The 21319-nt window shown below is 38.0% G+C and overlaps 2 protein-coding genes across 3 annotated transcripts in view; one reads left to right on the top strand and one right to left on the bottom strand.

Annotated features, from left to right (window-relative positions):
• Positions 1-652: 652 nt before the first annotated feature.
• C1H18orf21 (chromosome 1 C18orf21 homolog) lies at positions 653-6537 on the top strand. 2 transcript variants are annotated; one of them, XM_036378866.2, is made up of 5 exons: positions 653-761; positions 877-899; positions 1656-1855; positions 4797-5005; positions 5425-6537. In XM_036378866.2, the coding sequence occupies exons 1-5, from the start codon at positions 688-690 to the stop codon at positions 5576-5578; spliced, it is 660 nt and encodes a 219-aa protein (XP_036234759.1). In that variant the 5' UTR covers positions 653-687; the 3' UTR covers positions 5579-6537. The 2 variants fall into 2 exon arrangements, with proteins under 2 accessions (XP_036234759.1, XP_036234760.1); XM_036378867.1 differs by lacking the exons at positions 653-761; positions 877-899 and adding an exon at positions 909-1245.
• A 1365-nt stretch (positions 6538-7902) lies between these two features.
• RPRD1A (regulation of nuclear pre-mRNA domain containing 1A) overlaps positions 7903-21319 on the bottom strand; it is a 43755-nt gene continuing 30338 nt past the window's right edge. Inside the window, exon 7 of the mRNA XM_036400031.2 lies at positions 7903-12575. Within this exon, the coding sequence (XP_036255924.1) occupies positions 12426-12575 (150 nt within the window). The 3' untranslated portion in view covers positions 7903-12425. The remainder of the gene's footprint in view (positions 12576-21319) is intronic.

The following is a 21319-nucleotide window of genomic DNA, read 5'->3' as shown; positions in this document are numbered from 1 at the left end:
CTTTTTTGGGGAGGTGCAGGGGAGGTTTTTGGGGGTGTTTTGTGGTTTTGGTAGGGGTTTTTTGGTTGGTTTTGGTTTTTTTGTTTGGTTGGTTTTGTTTGTTTGTTTTTGTTTTTTTTTAATTGGAGGACATTTGCAGAGTGATAAAGTCTGCAGTCGCCAAAATCCATGGAAAAGGCACCTCCAATAGAGAGCGTGACACATGAAATCAGAGGTGCCTTGGAGCAGGTGACACAGTAACGCAGGTGACACAGTCCAGGTGGGACTGACATGTCTCCAGAGAAGGAGATTCCACGACCTCTCTGAGCCAGCCTAAGCGCTCTGCCGCCCTCAACCTAAAGCACCTCTTCCTCATGTTTTTTTCTCCCTGAGGTAAAAGTTCCCTTTCCTACCGGAGAAACTTTTCACATGGCCGAGGACACAAGCGGCTCCCCGGGGCGGGTGTCGCGCTCCGAGGGGGTTCGGGCCGGGCTCGGCTCCCGCGGCCCCTCCGCCCGCCCGCCAACCCCGCAGCCGGGCCCCGCTGCCCTCCGGCGCCAACCCCGGCCCTGCCCTTCACCGGGGCCCGCCCCAGCCCGGTACCCTGGAGCTGCGGCCGCGGAGCCGCCAGGGCTCGGCCAAGCGCTGCACATCGCCCGCTTTCCCTTCCTTCCCTTCCCATCCTTCCGGCGGCGGGCGCTGGGCGCCATGGGGCGGCGGCGGGTGCTGGCGGCGGCGGAGCAGCTGGCGGAGACCTGCCCGGGAGAGGCGCGATTCCTGCTGTAAGGAACCGCGGCGGGGCCGGGACGGGCGGTGCGGGAGCCCGGCGGTGAGGCGCGGGATGTCCCCGCCCGTGCCGGCGGCCGCGCCCTGACGCTTTCCCTCTCTCCCGTGCAGGTGGACGCTCCGCAACTCCCGAGGCGAGTGAGGGACCCGGTCGCAGGCGGCGGAGCCGGGGCCGGAGGAGGGGGCTCCGGAGCCGGGCGCCCCGTGAGCCCGGCGCGCTCCAGAGGAGGCTCCTGCCGCGGGAGAGCAGCGCAAGGACAGGACAGGAGCATGGGAATGAATGCGGCTCACCCTTTCTCTCCCTTTGCCCCTTGCCCCTGCTCTGCCCCGCAGGGCCGTGCCTCGGGGCTGCCGGCAGCGGTGTTGAGCTCGCAAGGAAGCAGGGCCAGGTGTCCCTCGGGGGTTTAGGGAGAGGCGCCCGAGTCCGGCTCCGGCTGCAAGAGATAATGAGGCGGATGCCAGGAGCGAGCCTCTTGTTGGGTCTGAAATTTATCTCGAAGTGTTTGTCTCGTTCCTGAGATCGTGTCATTTTCTCACACTTAAAATAGGCAAAGAGCTTTCCGAGACCTAATTGTCTCTGATCTGGTAGAAGATTGTGCCTACATGGCAGAATTGTGAGCCTCCTTTCCTTTACTAAAGATTTTTGGGAAGGAATTGCATTATTTTCAAGAAAATCCACAGTTACATATCGTGTAAACTTGTGCCATGCATTAACTTAGTCTGAATTGTGTACAGCTGAGCACATTCTGGTGCTCAGCTTCCTCTTGTGTTCTAGTGTTACCTTAAACACAAAAACATATACTTAGGTAATGTTAAAATTGAAATACACCATTTTAAAGTTTGGTTATAAAACACAAATATTTCATCCTTTTGCCTTTATTTATCTGTAGGTAATGAACATGGATTAGAAAGGATATGTCCTTACTGCTTCCAGTTCCTGGTTCCTGACAGCTACCGAGTGCGCCTCAAACCAAAGATGAAAGTGACTCCACAGATAGAGAAGGTTCTTAAACGAGAGGCAAAGAATCATAAGCTTAACATGAAACAGACAAAGCTTTTGAGAAAGTACAAGGAGTCTAGAAGCATTCTGGTAAGGACAGTTATTTGGAACTGACATGTACACGGTATTTCCCTAAATTTCATGTCCCTGTTTCAGTGGCAAAAAAAAGAAGATACAGAAACCTTTCTCTTAGAAGATGAGCCCACACATTTTGTTTTCACGAGCATAAGACACTTTCTTTTTGGAATAACTTCTATGCATAAATGACATTTTTTAAATTTACCTTCCACAATAGATAGATCATGAACACAAGACCAGTAAACTTTTCTGTCAAAAAAATACCTTGTAACCCCACATGTTAGAGAAGCTACACAAACATCTAATGTACTACCTTTATTTCAGTTTATCACTTGTTGACCAAATATGTTTTGACACAAGCTTTACTTCATGTGTTTCCCTAGCCTCTCATGGCTACATCAGATTATTATTGCTATCTGTATTAATAGAATTTTTTACTTTTGTCTGAATATTACTGTTTATAGAAACTCTTTTAAAACTAAACTACAGAGGTAATTTCAGCTAGTTGATGTTTTTCTTGAGGCCTCAGTTATTTTTCCTAAAAGTACTCAGGAATGTGACATTTAATTACTATTGGAAGAATAATAGTAAACATTTAATCTAGTGTTGCCAAGGTATGTACTGTTTTTAAAACAGGTTATGTGAATGGTTGTTGTAATAAATGAGACTGCACCCTATTGTGCCCAGCAGTTGCTGGTACACTTGGAATTTTCTTGAGTAAGAGTCTTGTGGTTACAGGAGTAAATTTTGTGAAACCAAAAACTATGTAAGAGTCAATTAAAAATTTTAAACTGAGGAATATATCACCAAGGTTTTTGGCTGTCAGACCAAAATAAGATGCTTCGTAAAGGCACTCTCCCCAGATTGTAGATCCAAGTTGAGCTTCAGAAAGGACATCTGAAAAGGTTCTTCAGCCAGAGGGTGATTGGGCAGTGGAACAGGCTCCCCAGGGGAGAGGTCACAGCACCAAGGCTGACAGGAGTTTAAGAAGCATTGGGACAACACTCTCAGGCACATGCTGGGATTCTTGGCATGTCCTGTGCTGGGCCAGGAGCTGAAATTCGATGATGTATGTGGGTCCCTTCCAACTCAAGATGTTCTGTGATTCTTCAAGCTGACATGTTTGCTTTATTTTTCTGGTATCCTGAATGTTGAGGGTACATTAAGAACTGTCCCTTTAAGCAACTGATGAACAGAGCAGTGTCCTATGAAATGATGATGGGCTCTTAGACTTATTGTGTAACTGCAGAGTGTTTGTTAGGGACACACTGTGCATTCATATGAGTAGTTTAAAATTCAGTTTAAATAGGTCCAGTTTAAACTCTGGGTAATAGTTTGATCTTGGTATGTAATTACAGTCTGCTTTACTTGTGCTTTGTTCAGTTTAAATTTGTCCTGTGGATTATGATTTGTTTCTTGTCTTAAGTCTTTAAAAATGCTGTCAGCAACTGGCAGCTTTCGAAATTAGCAATGTAGATCCCTGTAATCTAATTCCTGAGACTTGTGCAAATGAAAATTCCAGTGTGGTTGGAAATTAATGCAAGCAATAATGTGACAGGTTGAACCTCTGAGAACTTTCTTAGCAAGTAGAACTTGATTTTAGATTGCTTCTGGCATAAAAAGGCATATAACATAGGGACTGTTTCAAGGCTTTAAAAGTTTTTAGAGTTAACTGCTGATCCATTTCAGGGAATGGAAATTAGCTGTGAAGTGCTATGATTAATCCAGTAATTCCTGCATTGTAAAATGATCACCTCCATTTATATTCCATGCAGTGCTAAGTCACCATGAATGGTTGTTTCCCACCTGAATTTCATTCAGAAGAACTTAAAAATATGTCAATACTTGAGCACTAAAATAGTTAATGCTATTTCTTTTTTTTTAGTTTGTTAGGCTGACAAAATATAATGTCTAGAGGAAGTCAAAACACTTAACTAAAAATGTTTCATTTCAGCATCTCTAAATGAAATTTTTAATAAACTATCTGAATTTACACACTTTGAAATGAAGAATGATTTGGTGTAGATGTTTTCAAAACTGCTTAGACGTTTTTGTGACAGTCTTTTGAGTATGTTATTTTTAACCAGAAGCATCACATAACTGTTTTTCTGTCAGTCTAATTGGTGCCTCAGAAAGCTGTCTGGCTGTATTACTTTCATATCTCTTAGTATGAGTAGTTGCCATGGCAGTGAGGGATATCAGGAATGCCTGACAGCCTCTGACTGGGTGATGTGATCAGTTCAGATGCACCTCTCAGCCTGGTGTGCTGCTGAAGTTCCCTGCAGCCTAGAGGTACACAGAGAGAAGAGAAATAGCCCTTTGTTTAGAACATCCTCCTTGTTGTAATAAGTACTTTTGCCATAATGCAAAGCCTTGGCTTTGTTCACTGAGACTTGCTGTTTTTAGTAAAATAGATGACTGGGTTTGAGAGTTTGGTAATTTAAATATTGTATCCCAAGATTCCCTGAAAAGTGTGCAGTATAATTTCATTGGGGGTAGAATATGCTAATGACTTTAGATGACACAGAATGTCAAATTTTTTAGCCAAATTCCCAAGGTATAGGAGTATTCCAGTATACTGAGTGTATGTTGTATACTCAAAATACAATTTGCTCAGTTCAGGTGCTGTTTCATGTCTTGACAGGGTTGTTCTCTGTATATCACTGTACAATATTATATTCAGCAGTATGGGTTCCCCTGAAATTAGTTTGTAGGGAATTGGAGTAATTTCTAGATAAACCCAGAGAATGTATTTGGCTTAAGAAGCCTGAATTAAGGTATGAGTTACAAAGTGTATCTTTGTACTTTTTAGTATCTCATGTTTCACTTAAGCAAATATTTAATTTGTGTCATGGTATTTGGAGAACAGTTTGAATAATTCTTCTAATGGCTTTATAACATAGAGGTGGAAAGACTGAAAGACAGCTTGATACTTCCTTTCTTCTCTCCATAGCTGGTTACTTGCAAATCTTGCAACAAAACAACAAGATATTATGGTAAAAGCAGGGATTTTCTGGCAGCCAAAACACAAAATTGTGGCACTCCAGGTACCAAATCTAGCCTGAAGACACCAGATGTAAAAATTCAGTCTGCAAAGAAAATGACACCTGTAAGCTGCAGTAGGTTGGGATCTAAAGGGAACAGTCCCTCATCACTTTCCAGGTACCTGTTTCTTTCCTATTTGAAGCAGCCCTTTGCCAAGTAGAGTGTATTAAATCTTCTTGATTTTAGATCAGTCAACTTTAATAAAGTTTAAATTGATAACTTAGTGTATTTCTCAGTTGGTACAGTTGAGGAGATTTTAACTTACGGTTGAGAATTTTAACTTTTCATCCTTTAAAATCAAAGACTTTCATGAAATGCCACTGTGTGCAAAGAATACCCAGTTACATTTGTGTCTTTAATGCAAAATGTCTGCCTAAAATTTGCATGACAAAGTAATGCTTCTGACTGTTAACTTGCACATAAAAATACACTATTTCTCTTGGATATTTTTCACTCAAATTATATATGTGTGCTTTCACAGTTACTTTATATTCTTATTTCTCTCTTGTAAGACATTTGAATCTTTTGTTTTTCAGGACACTTGAATCTGGACAGACAACAACCAACTCTGCTTCCAAGACTCCTCGAAATTCCAAATTTCACTTTTCTAAGCTAAAACGGATGCTTGACCTAGAAGAAAAAGAGAAAAACCAGAAGGCAGATTTCAAAACCTTCTTGACTTTACTTTAGTTACATATTATTTCAAAGTAATAAAGATTACAGCAATAAATATTGCTCCAGTTTTAGTAAATCAACAAAGTGATTTCTTTAAAACTCAAGCTAACATCCTGTACCTTGTGGAAGCATAGATCATGTTTTGTAGAAGGAAGGTCTGTTTCTAAGGGAACTGATGGTCTGCCAGAGGGAGAAGTAAAGATAGCCAGTTTAATATGCTTGGGCATCTTGGACATGTTTTGCAGTTTCTGATGCCCCAAAAATTAAAAGCCAGGATTTATCCTTTGAGGAAGCTGATGATGACCATCAAGACCATTTAATTGTCAACATTAAAGATTATCAATTTTATGTTTGGCACAGAGATAAGAGAGGAAATATAAAGTCACTGTTCAGGACTGAGGTTATAGCCTGTCCTGCATACAGTCTGCAGTGAAAGTTCTGCACATGGTGCTTCACATTCCCCCCTGAAAAATAGAGCCAGTTAGTTAAAAGCATTTACTTTCTTGGATTTAAAGGTCTGTATTTTCCTTTTCTTTTGGTAGTTTAATGAATAGTTTACTTTAAGTGCCTTTAGACTCAGTGAACACTACTTAAGAAATAGGACCAGCAAATAACTTGGTGGACTGGGAAGCAGTCCAGGGCAGGGGAGAAGAGTTTGTTGTAAACTGTACTTAAGAGTCTCAGAAATTGGCATGTAACCTTTTTATATCTCCTGTACACTTGCACAATAACTGAAGGACTCACTGCTCATTCTCTTTTGTGTACACATAGGAAAATGAACTGCCACTCTTTAATCAAAATACAAACCTTGGAGTGTTGCCTTTTCCAGTGTAGAACTTGGCATTAATTGACCTGTTGCTGTACTTACAATCCAGTCCTCTGGAAGAAATACTTCATTTTGTTGATGGAAAATGTTCATTGCACAGAAGTATTTGAAAATACTAATTTTGCAATAAATTTTCTTATTAAAAGTACACACATTAGGTACTGCTATGCTTCCCATGAGGCCTGTGTGAAACCAGCTCAGGCATCTGCTGTGTTTTAAGGTGCCCCAATGTTAATGTGTTTGTTAGATCAAAGCACGTTTCCCCGTTGTCCCTGTTTACAGTGCTTCTTGCACAACATCTTGCTGTCTCAAGAGTGCATTCTTTTTGCATAAAACTACAGAGAAGGGATAAAAGACATGAAGGGGGGAGCACAACCAGTGTGCAAAGAAAACTAATGGGTGATCTATCCACAGGATCACAGGATCACAGGACAGCTTGTCTAAACTATGCATTTCCAAAAATGTTTTGTGGGTGGTAAGCATTCTAAACACCAAGAATGTTACCTTTGCAGCACACTATTTGTTAACATAGATAGAGCCTTGTCATGCTCCAAACAACATCTTTTTTTCTTTAGAATTACCAGAGTTGTCAGATATGTCTAGATGTGTTGTTAAAAGGGATTGTTATTGTGAGCTATTAGACTTTATTCTGGGAACAAAGGGAAAGAAGTCATTCAGTACATGCCTTTTCTTGTTTTACAAGTGTGCTTAAAAATAATAAGTAGAAATATTATCCAGTGCTTTTACATTACTCCTAAGCCTTTAATGGAGTGTTCTTTCTGTTAACTGGACTTTAACAGAATTGGTGTATTGAAAGATAGACACACATATGTATAAACATATCTCTATACATAATATATATAGTATATACATACCCACACATTAGAGGCTTACATGCAAACACAGACTACACACATACATGCAAGTCAGGCACTCTTCCCTTCAGGACACATTACCTTCCTGTACTTGATGAAACACTGAAGGCTGTTGGCTGTGAGAGACTTGCTGAGCTCCCCTCCAAACCACTGCCAGGCCACATTACTGGCTTGTGTTTGAAGAGCTGGAAGAAACTCGAGAGAGGAAATGCCTTCTCTGATTTCAGAGAGACTTTGTAAAATAAGAGCAAGAAGGTCTCCATTGATCATACAGCCCCCTGCAAAGAGGCATTTGAATAGAGAGTGGGAATTATTTCCCAGCTCACACAAATTCTACTGGGCAATGTACTTGTACCACACTGAAAATGTTACAAAAGTGTGTCTTAAAATAACCAGCTCAACTAAATTTACAGTTCTAGAGATAGAACCTCAGACCCTTTAACACACTGCTTTCTCACCGAAAACTGTCACACAAAATACAGGGAGTAATAAACCTCGAAATTAGTATCAAACATTTCCTCAGCATTATCACTGAGATGAGATCTTGGCTGCCTCCTGAGTATAGGGAGCAGTTGACATTAAAGCCATTTCCCACCCTGAGACTGAGAAGGCAAGAAGGGAACAATAATTTTCAAAGATGTTTTTACAACAATGTTTTATTAAATATGAAAGAGCGTACATACAGGTGTAATTCTGAGGACATAAATTACACAAGGATTACAGGTTCTGTCAGAAAAGCACAATAATGAAACATCTTTACATTTCAAACTTTTCTTGTTAGCTTTTAACAAATAAGTCTATTTCTGTTGCAAACAAGTAATGAGTGCTATTGAACTTTTTCAAATTCCCACAAAAACATCATGCTTAGTAGGATACTTCAACTATTGTAAATATGAAGTCAGAATTAGATTCCTAAATAACACGATGGAAGAGGTTTACTACTTAATCAAGATAAATGACACACTGAAATAGGAGCCGAGACAAAATTGGTCATTCATTAAAAAAAGAAAATTACTTCAGACACTATGTTTAGGTCTGCTTTCTTTACTTGCAGGAATAATCACTGTGATTAAATGTAATGAGCAGAACTGGCCTAAATATTTGTAAATGTAACCATCAAATTTTAGACGTGCTGGTTTTCACTGATTTTCCCACTGAAAAACCCACACCCACAGATCTATTTCCTTATGTTTCAAAAGGCTCTTCTGCAGAGGGCCAACCAAGCCTATGTATGATTTCCACGTCCTCCATGGTCATCTGCACTCCTGGCTACTGCATCCTTCCTACATATGTGTTTAGGTCATCATCAAAGGACCAGACTGAGTTACCATTGAGATGTGAGAGCAGAACTAGTCTGTTCAAGTCCTAACACAATGGTTTTTTTTTAAACTTCAGGTAAGCAGGAATGTAATTTCATCATAATGAAAGCTCTCAATTTGACACTCAGAAGACTACTCAGATAAAATACATAATAAGCATGTGGTTTGGGTTGTGTTGCTAGGGATTAACAGAGGTGCTTTAATATATTAATACAAATATTACAGAGTGAATCAGACAAGCTAGTATTACTGCAGGCTGTGGTCTAATTTCCAAAAGAAGTCATGAAACATAATTTCTAAGAATGGCAACTTTTGTAACTAAGGACTTCACATCTATTTTTAAAACCACAAAAGTGGGGTATTATTCCTGATATCTTTCAAAACATTCTGCAAAAAACACAGTTTGAGCCTGCAAACACTAGAATATACATACAAGCAGTCCCAGTGACCTCCAAGGTAAGCATTCTCATATGGCAAAGTGCTGCAGGAATATCTTTGCTTTTTTTCAGAGAATGCTTAATAAAAGTGCAATATAGTGAAGCAAATAATCTAATTATTATGACTTTATTATTAGACGAAAAATATTCAGATATTTTATAATTGTGCCTTTTGTATGGCAGGCATTCTGCATTGCCTAGAGCCAGACCACATTAGAAGAGGTAGGCAGGGTATGCCCACACATTTTCTTTCCCAGGATGGCAACACCCCAAAGCAGTTCTGTGGTACAACCCCACCTACAGATAAAACATTGTGCTGCCCAGTCTCACACTTATTTCTGTTTTGACAGAAGCTGACATGTGGTTTGCTTTACCTTTCCACCCAGGCATGTTCTCCCTTTTGTCTCTTCGGCACCCTACCCTTCACCACCCAGCCTCTTTTCTTCCTGAGATGTCAGAAGTATACGTACATTAAGCTTTGGAACCTGAGAATTTGGAGGTATTTTTTGACACTACAGGGCTGCATCTGTACTCTACCATGCTATCTCCTGCTATACTATTACAGTTACAAGTATAAATCTCCTAACTACTTGATACCCAATGCCTTTCCCATATAAATAAAAAAAACCTCAGCATACCATTCAGCCATCACCATATGACACTTGCTCTAAGAGTGACATTGCCTTTCACAAGCCCTCTTTTCCAAACAAATATTGAGGGATCATTTCCAAAACCTCAGCTATGAAAAACTCCTTGAAGTAAACAATTTCACAGTAAAATAAGGAAAAATATATCTAGAAAATAACACTCTCTCAAAATTAAAACTTATAAACAGCAAGAAAAATTTGAGGTTTTTTCCTCACTCTTTTATCAGTTCTACATTACCTATAGATAAGCAATGTTATCACTAGGAGTTATGAATAGGAAAAACAGATCCAGTGAAGTAAATGTCCTGTTTTTTTTTAAAACATTTGAGAGATCAAGAAAATTCAACAGTCAACTTTATTATTACAACTAATTTCAATTCAGGCAGCAAAAGATTGTTTAAGCTTAATTCCCTATGATTCTGAGTATCCAATATAGATCTTTCAGTGTAGTCTAATAAGCCTTGTCACTGCACTTATAATCACCTCTGGGCATAAATTAAGTTTTCTATGGATGGAATTCAACCATGAACTCACTATTTATGCCTCTTGTTTTATGATTTGTTTTAGAATTCCTAATAGATTAAGCTGGTTTAATATATACCACAAATTTGGTGCTATTTAGCAAAACTGAGCTTTAACTGCAACTACAATGCACATACATGTGTGTAAAAATTTATGTGATGAGTTTAGCATTCTAGAACAGAAATATTTAAAACATTAAAATTGTATCAGAACATTTTCTTATCAAGAATCTACACTGAAAAGATGTCAGTAAGTGTTATTTAATTTTGCATATTACACTTAAGAAAATAAATATTCTGGATTCAATATAGTCACAGCTCTTTTTTTCCTATAGAATGGAAAATTGCCACTCAAAACTGAAATTTTTGGACCTGTAGTGAGCTCTGATAACTATTTTGCGCACTCCTATTTGTCAGTCAGAATTTTTTAGAAAATCAGTATTCTACATTGCATGCTATGGACTTCTATGTCAACAGCTTGTATTTCTATCTTTTCAGGCTTGTATTTCTATCTTTTCAGGTTTTTTCCCTACTTAACTGAGGTCTTATTCATAGCAACTTCCATGAGAAAAAGTAACTGGATTGAGATGCCTATTTCCAAGTGTATGTATTTTAAAGAGAGTGGTTATTCTCCATTCACATCCTACAACTATTTTAGTGATTTGCCCTGTAGAAGCCAATAACAAGTGACAGATAACTACCTTGAACAATTTCACTCCAGGACTGTTTTGAATTGTTGTGGGTTTTGAAAAAGAAGAACAGCTTTTTGTAAAAAAAATTGATTTTATGTGAGGTGTATTAAACTTGTAAACTGTGAACTGAACTGGTATAAAACAATGCCTGACAAGTGCAAAACCATGGACAAAATGCAATCATAAAACAGTCCTATGATATATCCAACTCAAAACACTTGCAGCCTAGGTTTTTTAGGTCATCAAAATGCCAAAGGTACAGGTAGGCATTTTTAAAATTACTCAATGATTACATGGCTCATTCTGGTGAATTGAAAAGCCGTAACTTTCTGGCAATGTGCTAAATGCCTATCTGTATCTTTAAGTTTTTAAGTGAACTTAAAAGGTGATTCATAGTATGGAAACAAGGATTCTTGACAAATTTAGCTGTTCCCAGACAAATACCACATTTATGGCATGCAACAGAGTTTTTTAACTGGGCAATAGTTTTCTGCTGTTTGAGTTATACACAGGCCTGAACAATCTCCTCCTGTTGTGGGAGGAGACAAAAAAAGACAATCAAGATTTAGAAATATTTGCTGGAGCAGGTGAAGGTGGGGAGGTGGTAGCCCATGCTGGCCTCCAGGGTTTCTCAGTGGAAAAGGATGTACAGTACAGCTGTATCACCATTTTGTTGCATGTACGGATGGTACATTGTCAAATTTTAATAATGGGCACTTAGCAACTGAGACAGTTTAGAGAATGACCTTTCAATTTAATTAAAACTGTAAAATGGCTTCACATTTCTGGGATTAACCTTTTTAGATGGAAACAGATGTTCCAGAACAGGATTAGATTGCAAATGAATGGTCCCTCGATTTAGAAACTAAGCAGCTGTAAAAAGCTACAATTTCAAAACATAATTAACTGGTCAATTTTATACTTTCTACATGCTGACTTCTAAATGATACAAAAATATTGTAGTATTTTGAGTTGTTTGAAGATCTGCTCCGTGTAACATGATTAATATTTTCCAATAGAAAATTGGTTGTTAGCATTTACTTCAAAAAAACCCACACTGTTTTGGGAGTGGGTAATTTAAATGTAATGGACAGTAAGATCACTTTTAACTTTGCATTAAATTGAATTGGCCTTCTTGCAAACCTAAGCCTGTGATTTCCACGTTTCACTCTCCCACTAGCAACGGAAATGTCTCAAGTTAGAATTATGTTTTGATTATATATTGATCTACATTACATACAGGGTACATAGGAAAAATCTTAGCATTTTTTTTTATAGGGCACCCAACTAAAATCTTTACAAAAGATAATTATTCATTCTTCCATGTAACAGACAGAGATGCCACTTTTATAAATGTACCCTTATGTTCACTCACCAATAAAATAGTAAACAAATCAACTTTTTAAACCATTTTTTATAAATTATTAAAGTATTTTTACTGACACTCTGCAACAATATACAAAAATAATACTACAAGAGTACCGATCGGTCTGGCCTACCCCTCATTCCACAGAAAAGCAGAGGCTATGGGGGGATGTTTGGGAATCAGTCATCGCTGTAGATGTCTCCTGCAAACGGTAGGTGTACGTGGCTGCCCGTGACGTTGGGAAGTCGAGAGAGATCAGGCAGGTTCTGGATGCGTGACCTGAGTTCTTTCCGTACTTGGGACACTCTGGCTAACTTGCGTTTGTACTCCTGTAATGCAGAAGAATTCAATATGAGGTTTTATTGCCATTACCATCCCTACTATTTACTGCATCTGTGATTTTTCCAAACTTAGTATTCCTTCCGCAAGCTAGGTAAACACCCTGTAACAGGAGAGAACCCAGAGATTTGGGTATTTAGGAGGCAGAGGTATCAGCTCTAGCATTTTCCCAGCAATGGACTTCAAAAGCATAGCCATGGGATTATTTTGCTTTAAATTCTAAGAATATAAATGCTAAATAAGGAAGACAATCCCAGCTAACGCAACCACAGGCTTTTCTCCATGTAACTAGGAGAAAAGGGTTATTGTTAAAACTTAATTAAGGATAGTTGTTACACATATTCTACTATCAGTAACAGAGGCTGGAGGGATAAACTTACTGTCAAAGAAGTTACTTTCATCTCATAGTGCTGAAATAATAAAGACCAACCAAATATCCCCTAACTAGGCCTAACAGGGCCCACCAAGATGACAAAGGACAAGTATTTTGTGTTAACTTTTATAATAAAAAACATATTACCTCAGTACATTTATAGATTTAACCCTGGGTTTTCAGAAACTTTTTGAATTGCGAACTTAGGATTTCATATTGTGTTGTAATACAGGTCAAACCACTCACAATTGATGTATTTAACGATTATGAGGCCCTTTTCATTTGAAACAACATTATATAAATAAAGTTCAACATCGTAAATCAGTGCACTAGAATATAGTCAGTGGTCACCTCTTAAGAACACAAGACATAATGGAGAAGAATACCAGCTTTTATAAAATGAAAACAGTTATTCCAAAATGTAAGAAGATCAATGTATATAATTCACAGGAATATTTGAATTTCAAATACTTGGAAACTGTGGAAAGCAGAAGAAACTAAGCACTAGCAGATAAAGCAGTGCTTCATGAAAAAATACCACAATTCACAACACATCAAATGCAGATGCTTCCTAGTGTGGCTGCACGTTTTGCTGCAGCCTAAGAATGGCTGGAAGTAACAACAATTGGATAATTAGCCCATGGAAAACCAAGACCTCGTGACTATAACCGCTTTTAAATAACAGTGGGGGAAAATTCTACATGATCCAGCAACAGTAACAAATATAAACACTTGATAATTCCAGCAAGTATGAAAACACTGTGCAAATGTCTATAAAAGGTAAGAATCAGGCTGTTTCTTTACAAGCTCTAAACACAATTTTAAATATGTTACTATATTGTTAATAGCATGGAGTAATAAGGAAGAATAATGAAAAGATCTTTTGGTAGTAGAACCCAATGCAGTAGAAAAATGTAGTAAAGAATGTTAGATAATGGGACATGACCAAGATTATTGGACAAGGTCCAACACAAATTTAAAAGGTTTGCAACTACATGACCTTCTTATCAGTGGCAGTAAGAGAACCATGAGATACCTTAAATTCTTAATAAGAATCATTATGGGTAGCTAAAAAAATTTCGAATCTTTACAGAGGAGAAAGAAAAAGTGTCCCTGAATTAGGATCATCAATTTATTGTCATCATTTCTATTTCAAAATCAAATTTTACATGCAGATTCTAATGAGATACTAAACACAGTGAAAATACTACAGATGCCCAGTCAGTGGAACTGTAAACCCGTAGTAATAGTACCCAGGGTAAAGCAGCATTTATTTTAGGATACAGGTGGCCAAAGAAGTCTTACAACTGTGAGTCCCTTGGTCCTGTGAAAACTTGCTACAGTTATCCAAAAATATTCTCTTTGGTGCAAGTGACTTCAGGACATGGCTGTGGAAATGAAGGTCTGTATCCTGACACTGTATCCCTACATTAGTGCCTTAAGACCACAAATACTTTACTGTTTCATACCTGATTTTACAGCAGCATCCAGAGGTCTCACCGAGCAGACTCTGTGCAAGACACGTAGTCTTTTTCCAGCATGTAAAAGGCCAATCTCAGGCATTCTCACTATGCATTTTAGCCCAGGATGCAGAGACTCCTGACTATTATTTTAGGGAATAGATTTTATGCCAGAAGACAAGCCCAGCTTCAGGTTTCATTGTTTACTAAAACAACCATTTTGGTGTTGTACAGAATACCAGTCAACTAGAATCCCTATTTTCAGAAGCAGGATGCTTGGAGATTGCTCACTGGGTGACAAGGATTTTTAGGAAGCTAGGTGATCTTGCCTCCACTGTGAAAGATGTACTGCTATACAGAAGAGGATGAGCAGAATTGTAAGCAGAATCAATACACTCAAGAGGCCTAAAAATCATAAAATATATTAACTATAAAATCCCTCCTGCAGTTAATTCTTGTAAAGAGCTGAATTCTGCCCAAGTTTATTCTCTATCAATGAGGAATGTAAAGCCACAAATCAGTATCACTTCACAAGCTTAAAGCCTGAAGTTAGGCAAATAGACACAGTCACTTAGCAACAGACCTAGCAGCTATATTCTTGTTAGACTTTACTCCAAAACTGAAATGTGCCTTATATTAGACTGTCAGTTTCTTGACTCCCTTAAAGTTCCCCTTAGCTGATAATAAATCATTTCCATAACAACACTGCATTTCTGACAGCCAGCATTTTCCATATAAATCTGCCTGGGACTTGTTGCCTAGTGACTATCAGCTTGATCAATACTACTAACAGTAGGTTCCTTTTCCTCACTAAGGAAAATGTTCTCATAAATTGTGTCTCCCACATAACACAGTCATCTTCCTCTCACCAACATCTCTGGCGTAATGTACTCTAGGGAGACAAAATTTGTTCCTTAAGCCTTCTCAGAAATATGAAACTCTGAGAAAATTTGCTTGAAGTCTCTACTGCAAAACTAGAGTCAACAAAAAAAAAAAAAGGTAAGGTTTATAGTTGATTATATTATTGATGCAGAATTCTCACTGTCATATTTTCTGAAAAATCCCTTCACCAGGATTTCTTCTCCTGGGAAGCTGAGAAGCCTCAGAGAAGAATGAAAACAATAATTATCTGATTGCTTCTCCTGTGTTTGCTGCTTTGGAATGTGGTCTGGACATTGTTTACCAACTGGTCATTGTTTGACTGGTTTCATGTGAATTGTTTTAACTTAATAACCAATCACATCCAGCTGTGTCGAGGCTCTGGAGAGTCACAAGTCTGCTATTATCATTCTTGTTAAGCCTTCTGTCTCTATCCTTTCTCTATTCTTTAGTATAGTTTTAGTATAGTATTCTTTAATAAAATATAATATCATAAAATAATAAATTAGCCTTCTAAGAACATGGAGTCAGATTCACTCATTTCTTCCTCATCCTGGGGACCCAGCAAATACCATACAGTATAAATTACAGAATGCAATTTTAATCCAATTTCAGTAATCCAAAGCATATATAAAATCTGAAACTGCAGGTTAGATGTTCACAGCAATCCTCCTCCACAAAGAGAAAAAATATTCACCTATCCAGAGCACCTAATTTTCCATGACACTCCTGAAACTATCCTAGAAATCACTGGAGATGTCCAGTATTTATGACTGGTAAACAAGTCCAAAAGAGGCCTGATTTTCAAGTACAGTGACTCAGCAATTTAGAGGCTTTTTTCAAGGCAGCTGCTGTTCACAGTTTGATTCTATTTAAAACCACTAGTCTCTTCTGAAAGGTTTGCTTGTGTATTTTTACAACTGTTATTATTGTCCTGGCATGACCTAAGTAGTCCTGGACTGCTGGAATACAAGTATTAAGTACTCATTACCAACAACACTCACCGTATGTACAGTCTTTACTGTTTGTTTTATCATAATAGCATGCACATGTACCTACCACCTTTTTCCTCAGTGTGGATGTTGAGAGTATGACAATGAAAGCAGAGAAGTGGGAATTGGGATATCTAGGTGTTATTTCTAGTATCGTTGCTCCATTAGAAATGCTGGACATTATACAACCAAGTAACAATTTAATCCTGTTTTTGACACTTTTAACTGTGGAAATCCTCATGGAGAATTTCAATTTGATTTTCACTATGATGATTTTAACATAAATTTCAAATTACCCCTGTATAAATAAGGCAAGATTTGAGACATTTACTTCAGAGAGTCAGGGACAGGCAGAAGTATGATGCTTTATTTTGTTACACTGAGCTTAATTTGCATTTCTTCCTACCTATGGAGAACCTTACTTTTGGTATATTTGAGCAACCTGATGTTTGGAATTAAGGTCTCTTCAATTTCTCCAGTGGCTTAAGCTAACACTACTTTCAGGCAATATTTGTTTTTACTTCCAGTCATAAAAGCAGGTTTATGAGGTAATTAGAACTTATTTTGCTCATTAGAGTCCCACCAGTTATTACAATTTCCATTATTTGACAGTGTATATGGATATTTTGTGAAAGCAATGCTAATAACATATGGATTCAGAATCCAGATTAATAGCGATTCTCTATCAAAAAGTACCAGGCAAAAAAGCCAAATAATTTTTGTTTAGACATTACAGACATCATAAATAATAAAAATGTGGGCAGGTTAAACAAGCTGTGCACTGCAGAGAATATATTCCTTTCCAAATAAAATAGATCTTTATAAAGATGTTTTGCAATAGGAAGGTGCTACAGATAAAAAACTTCATGGATATGCTTTTCCTTTATATCATTGATATGACTTTGAACCTTCATCTGATCACTGATGCTATGGAATGCACCAAAATACCGTGTGGTAGAACATGTATAGCAAAGCAAAAATAAAAGGTTTGCAGGAAAGAGAAGTATTTAATCTGCACCCTCGTTAGCTAGAGAAAGGTAAGGTGGAAATAAATACTTCAATACAGAAAAACAAAACCCAGACATTTAAAAGGCTTTTAAGGTGTTGAGGGCATGTCTGTACACCAGCATCCATGGCTTGTATGAACACAGTATTTAAAACTGAGATCTCTGACTTTCTAGGTCCAGTCCAACCTTCAGTTTCAGGTGCAGATGTCAGAGCTGCATCACAGAGTAAAGGCTTCTCCTGTACTGTGTCCAATAGTGCAGAAACTACTAGAACACTTCAAAGGTTCAGATGAAAGCAAATGTCATGTGATAGCCTGATATCTAGATTCTGAAGTTCAGAATCACATTATTTATAGACTCTACCTTACCCAGTTCGGGTATTTTTCTGCAAGAAGACTGATGACTAGATTCAGAGGACTCAGGTAAGCCTCACTATCACCTTGGAAAATAGATGAGCAGGGTTAAATTTTGCACTGCCTTTGAAAATTTGGCATGGCTCACATTTGTCAGCAGTACAATTAAAAGCTCAACCTATTTACCAGTGTTTAGGATAAATGAAACCCTGAAATAACTTTAAGAGACTGAACCGATATCCATAAGCTTCACACATGAGGTAGAAGAACTAAGGACAGTTATGACAAGTTTAGGACAGGATGGACTTGACTAACCTTCCATTGCACATGGCCTACTTCCTAGAAAAGATTTTTCTGGAAGCATGCTTCAACTTTTTAAATATGTTAATATCTAACTGTTTTGCATTTGGTCTTGCCAAGTTTTGAACTAAGTAAATAGCACTGAAGAAATGAGCAACTATGTGGTGAATGCTTTATTTTGTTTTGTTCTATGCCCTGCCCCATGCATTACGTACACATTATTCTGTGCGTAGATTTACTAATATTCTCAGGTTTTCTAATGGCAAGCTTCACCATTACAAAACACAATTTATTCTGCAGAAACCTTCTTTGAGCTGACAGATAAAAATGAAATGCATACTCTAATTCCAGGTATGTCATTTTTTTTTTTAAGTACTTAAAATTTCCAAGAAATTAACACTTCAAAGAAATTTTCTAAGTTAAAGTATTAGAGACTCCTCAGCTTGTCTGCATGTGAAGCAATAGGAAGCAATCAGCTCAGAAGTTTGAAATCCACAAACTAAATTAATGGCCATCTGAGGAAAGCTTGATTATGTGACTTTGCCTACCATCAACTGTTATGCTGTGGTACAGACTGGAATACACTGCAGACTTTCAAACCACAAATTCCTGTCTGGAACAGTAGCAGAAAGAAACTAAGCATTTTATCAGGACACTTCCCATTTGAAGTGCGACTATCACAAATACAGTCTTCTCAATGGCCACAAATTATTCTTCCTATTTCTTGAAATGCAATTTTTGTCCAGCAATTTTTGTCCAGCTTAGTCTTCCAGCCTAAACAGTATCTCAAATCTCATTCACTGCAGCCTTGACTCCTGGTCTCCATCTCCATTCCTGGAACATTGCTCCTAGAACCAACCTTTGTCCAGAAAGGATATTCAATGCCTCTCAGACTCCTATCACAGCTCTACTCAGACACAATACAAACACTCACAACTGGTTTTTGACTACCTCTTCCCATTTCTAGCTTTTCTGATTCTGATCTAAATTTCTCCCTCTCCAATCCTGGTCTCCATTTATCAGTCTCTCTATAGTTCTGGTTCCAGTTACACCTGTTTCTTCCCAGTCCTATACTTGGCCTGTCCCTATTCTCCACCTATATAATATCTTTATCAGATCTATTACCTCACATCACTTTTTACTTTCATTATCTTAGTCCAAATGAATTCCAGTTGATTTCAGTCCTACATGGTATTACACCCTTCTGGCTGGTCACTCCCTTCTCAGCCAGCTAATCTCCTATTCCATTCTTTATTGTAATGTCTAGTCCTGGATCCCTTAATCTTCACAGCTTCTGGAGCCAAGTTCCCGATGAACTTATCCAAGTTTTGCATTTAAACCCATTGGCTCCCATCTCCCCATTATTTAGATACATGGGAGCCATGGACAACAACCCATGGAAGAAGTTCGCACATCACAGAGAGGAAGTGGCCAAGCAGCACGTGGCCAGCATAGAGAACAACTGTACATGATTGCAACTGCAGAAGTTTTCTTTAGCCCAGGCTGGAAAACTCTCTGGCAGACATCTTCAAAGAAGTTACTAATGTTTTAAATAATCTCTGATGAGCATAATAAAAGTAAGATTTTTTTTTTCTAAAGGGTAGTAATTTCAATAAATTCAAGTTCATTTTCATTAGTATATTAAAATGCATGTCCCCGCAGAAAAAAGGATTCCCTCATTTCATAATTTGAGAAAAAACATAAATTACTTAAAGCTAATTTTCAAGACGATTTTATTATAAACTTGTCTTTAGCCTTTCTGTTGAAGATTGTGTTGCCAAAAAGGTGCCCAATGTTTGGAAAAGTAGAAGAAAACAAAACAGGACTTGCAAGCCTTCAGGGAGGTGGTGGAGTCACCATGCCTGGAGGTGTTCAACAGGCACTTGGATCTGGTAGTGGGTGATGTGGTTTAGGGCTTATAGTGGTAGAGCTGGGTGGACAGTTGGGCTGGATTGGCTTGAAGGTCTCTTCCAATCTTGATGATTCTATGAGTATACTTAATTAGCAGGGATATTACTAGGCTGGCTTAGTTTGCATTTATCTCCCCTCAATCATAAAAGGTCCAGGATAATGAATATTAATTTATAAAATATAATACTATATTAAGACATTGGTTTAATTAGTCAATCTCTCTGAGACTATGATTTAATTTAAAGCATTCCAGGATGGCTGATATGAGCAGCAGCTGAAATGAAGGATGCCTGCCGGAGGTTACACTTAGTCTACTTGTGTTTTATTATCTGATACAGCATTTATTTAGCCATTATAATAAACTCAAAGCTACACACTTCCAAGAGATGCTTAAATTATACTGAATTCTTAAGTTTCAAACACTGGCTGACAAAATGAAGCTTTGGAGAACTTCTGATGATACACAATCAAGTACTTCAGAACAATTCTGAGTAATTTTGCTCAAATACTCAAGTTGCTACTCTGCACAGGCACACAAGGAATAAAGCAGAACAGTTTTGAAAATAAGAAAAAAAAAAGTAAATGGCTGGAGGCTTATAGATAGCTTCTTGAAGTTTCACCTATACATGGAAGATCTACATGAAATCCAAATTAAAAGGGTATCAGTGTTTAATTTTAGAAGAATTTAAAATGAGTGAAGAATTTTGATGGTCTATTAGAAAAGCATGCTTTAACAATGCATTTAAGAACAGTTGTGCAAAGTCTTCAGGCTCAAATATTTACTGTACCTAACAGATGAACTGTAAAAATCTGGATGTGTCAGATGCACATTCCTCAGTTTATTCATCCTTTGCCTGCAGGTCATTACAACAGCCTCAGTTCCAACTTCAGATTTCACATGTGCAACTCTCAACCTAAAGCTCCAAGTATTGAACTGCAAAAACATGGACTGTGTAGTTCATAATTTAGCAGACACAAATGGACATCTTATAGTATGAAACTGCTGTAAAGCTAAGACTACATGTACTTATTTTGAAGATGAAAGTGAATCTGAAAATGAAGGTTAACACTGCAGACCACTAGGTAGGGATTTATCTATTGCTAGCCAGGTCACAACTCTCTCAGATCTTTATCAAAGACAGATCTAGGTAATGTAGAAGCATAAAACCTAGTTTTATTGTAGCAAGGCTAAGCACTAGGAGCATTCTAATCCAAGCAACATAGAACTTAAAGCAGGGTAACATATATAGCTGTTGCAGTGTAGAACCACTCAGTGTTAACCTGTGGGCAAGAAAGAAAATGAGAAAGCATTCTAGGGACCTGAGACTGGGTCAAGCTAATAAATTAGCTTTATTTAGGGTGAAATAAATAAAGGCAGTGAAGATAGAGGACCCCAAATTTCTGCTACAAGTGAGTCCACACTGGTGACCTTGTTCATTTAAATAATCCATCAGTGTAG

Source organism: Molothrus ater, chromosome 1 (genome assembly GCF_012460135.2).
Source record: "Molothrus ater isolate BHLD 08-10-18 breed brown headed cowbird chromosome 1, BPBGC_Mater_1.1, whole genome shotgun sequence".
Taxonomy (NCBI): domain Eukaryota; kingdom Metazoa; phylum Chordata; class Aves; order Passeriformes; family Icteridae; genus Molothrus; species Molothrus ater.
Note: the sequence above shows the minus strand (reverse complement) of the source record. Positions and strands in the feature narration are given on the sequence as shown.

Bases quoted from the DNA above. Each gene is read 5' to 3' on its own strand.
- C1H18orf21 (XM_036378866.2), top strand. From the start codon at position 688: ATGGGGCGGCGGCGGGTGCTGGCGGCGGCGGAGCAGCTGGCGGAGACC. The intron at 900-1,655 runs GCGAGTGAGGGA...ATTTATCTGTAG, and splicing joins GACGCTCCGCAACTCCCGAG to GTAATGAACATGGATTAGAA. The intron at 1,856-4,796 runs GTAAGGACAGTT...TTCTCTCCATAG, and splicing joins AGGAGTCTAGAAGCATTCTG to CTGGTTACTTGCAAATCTTG.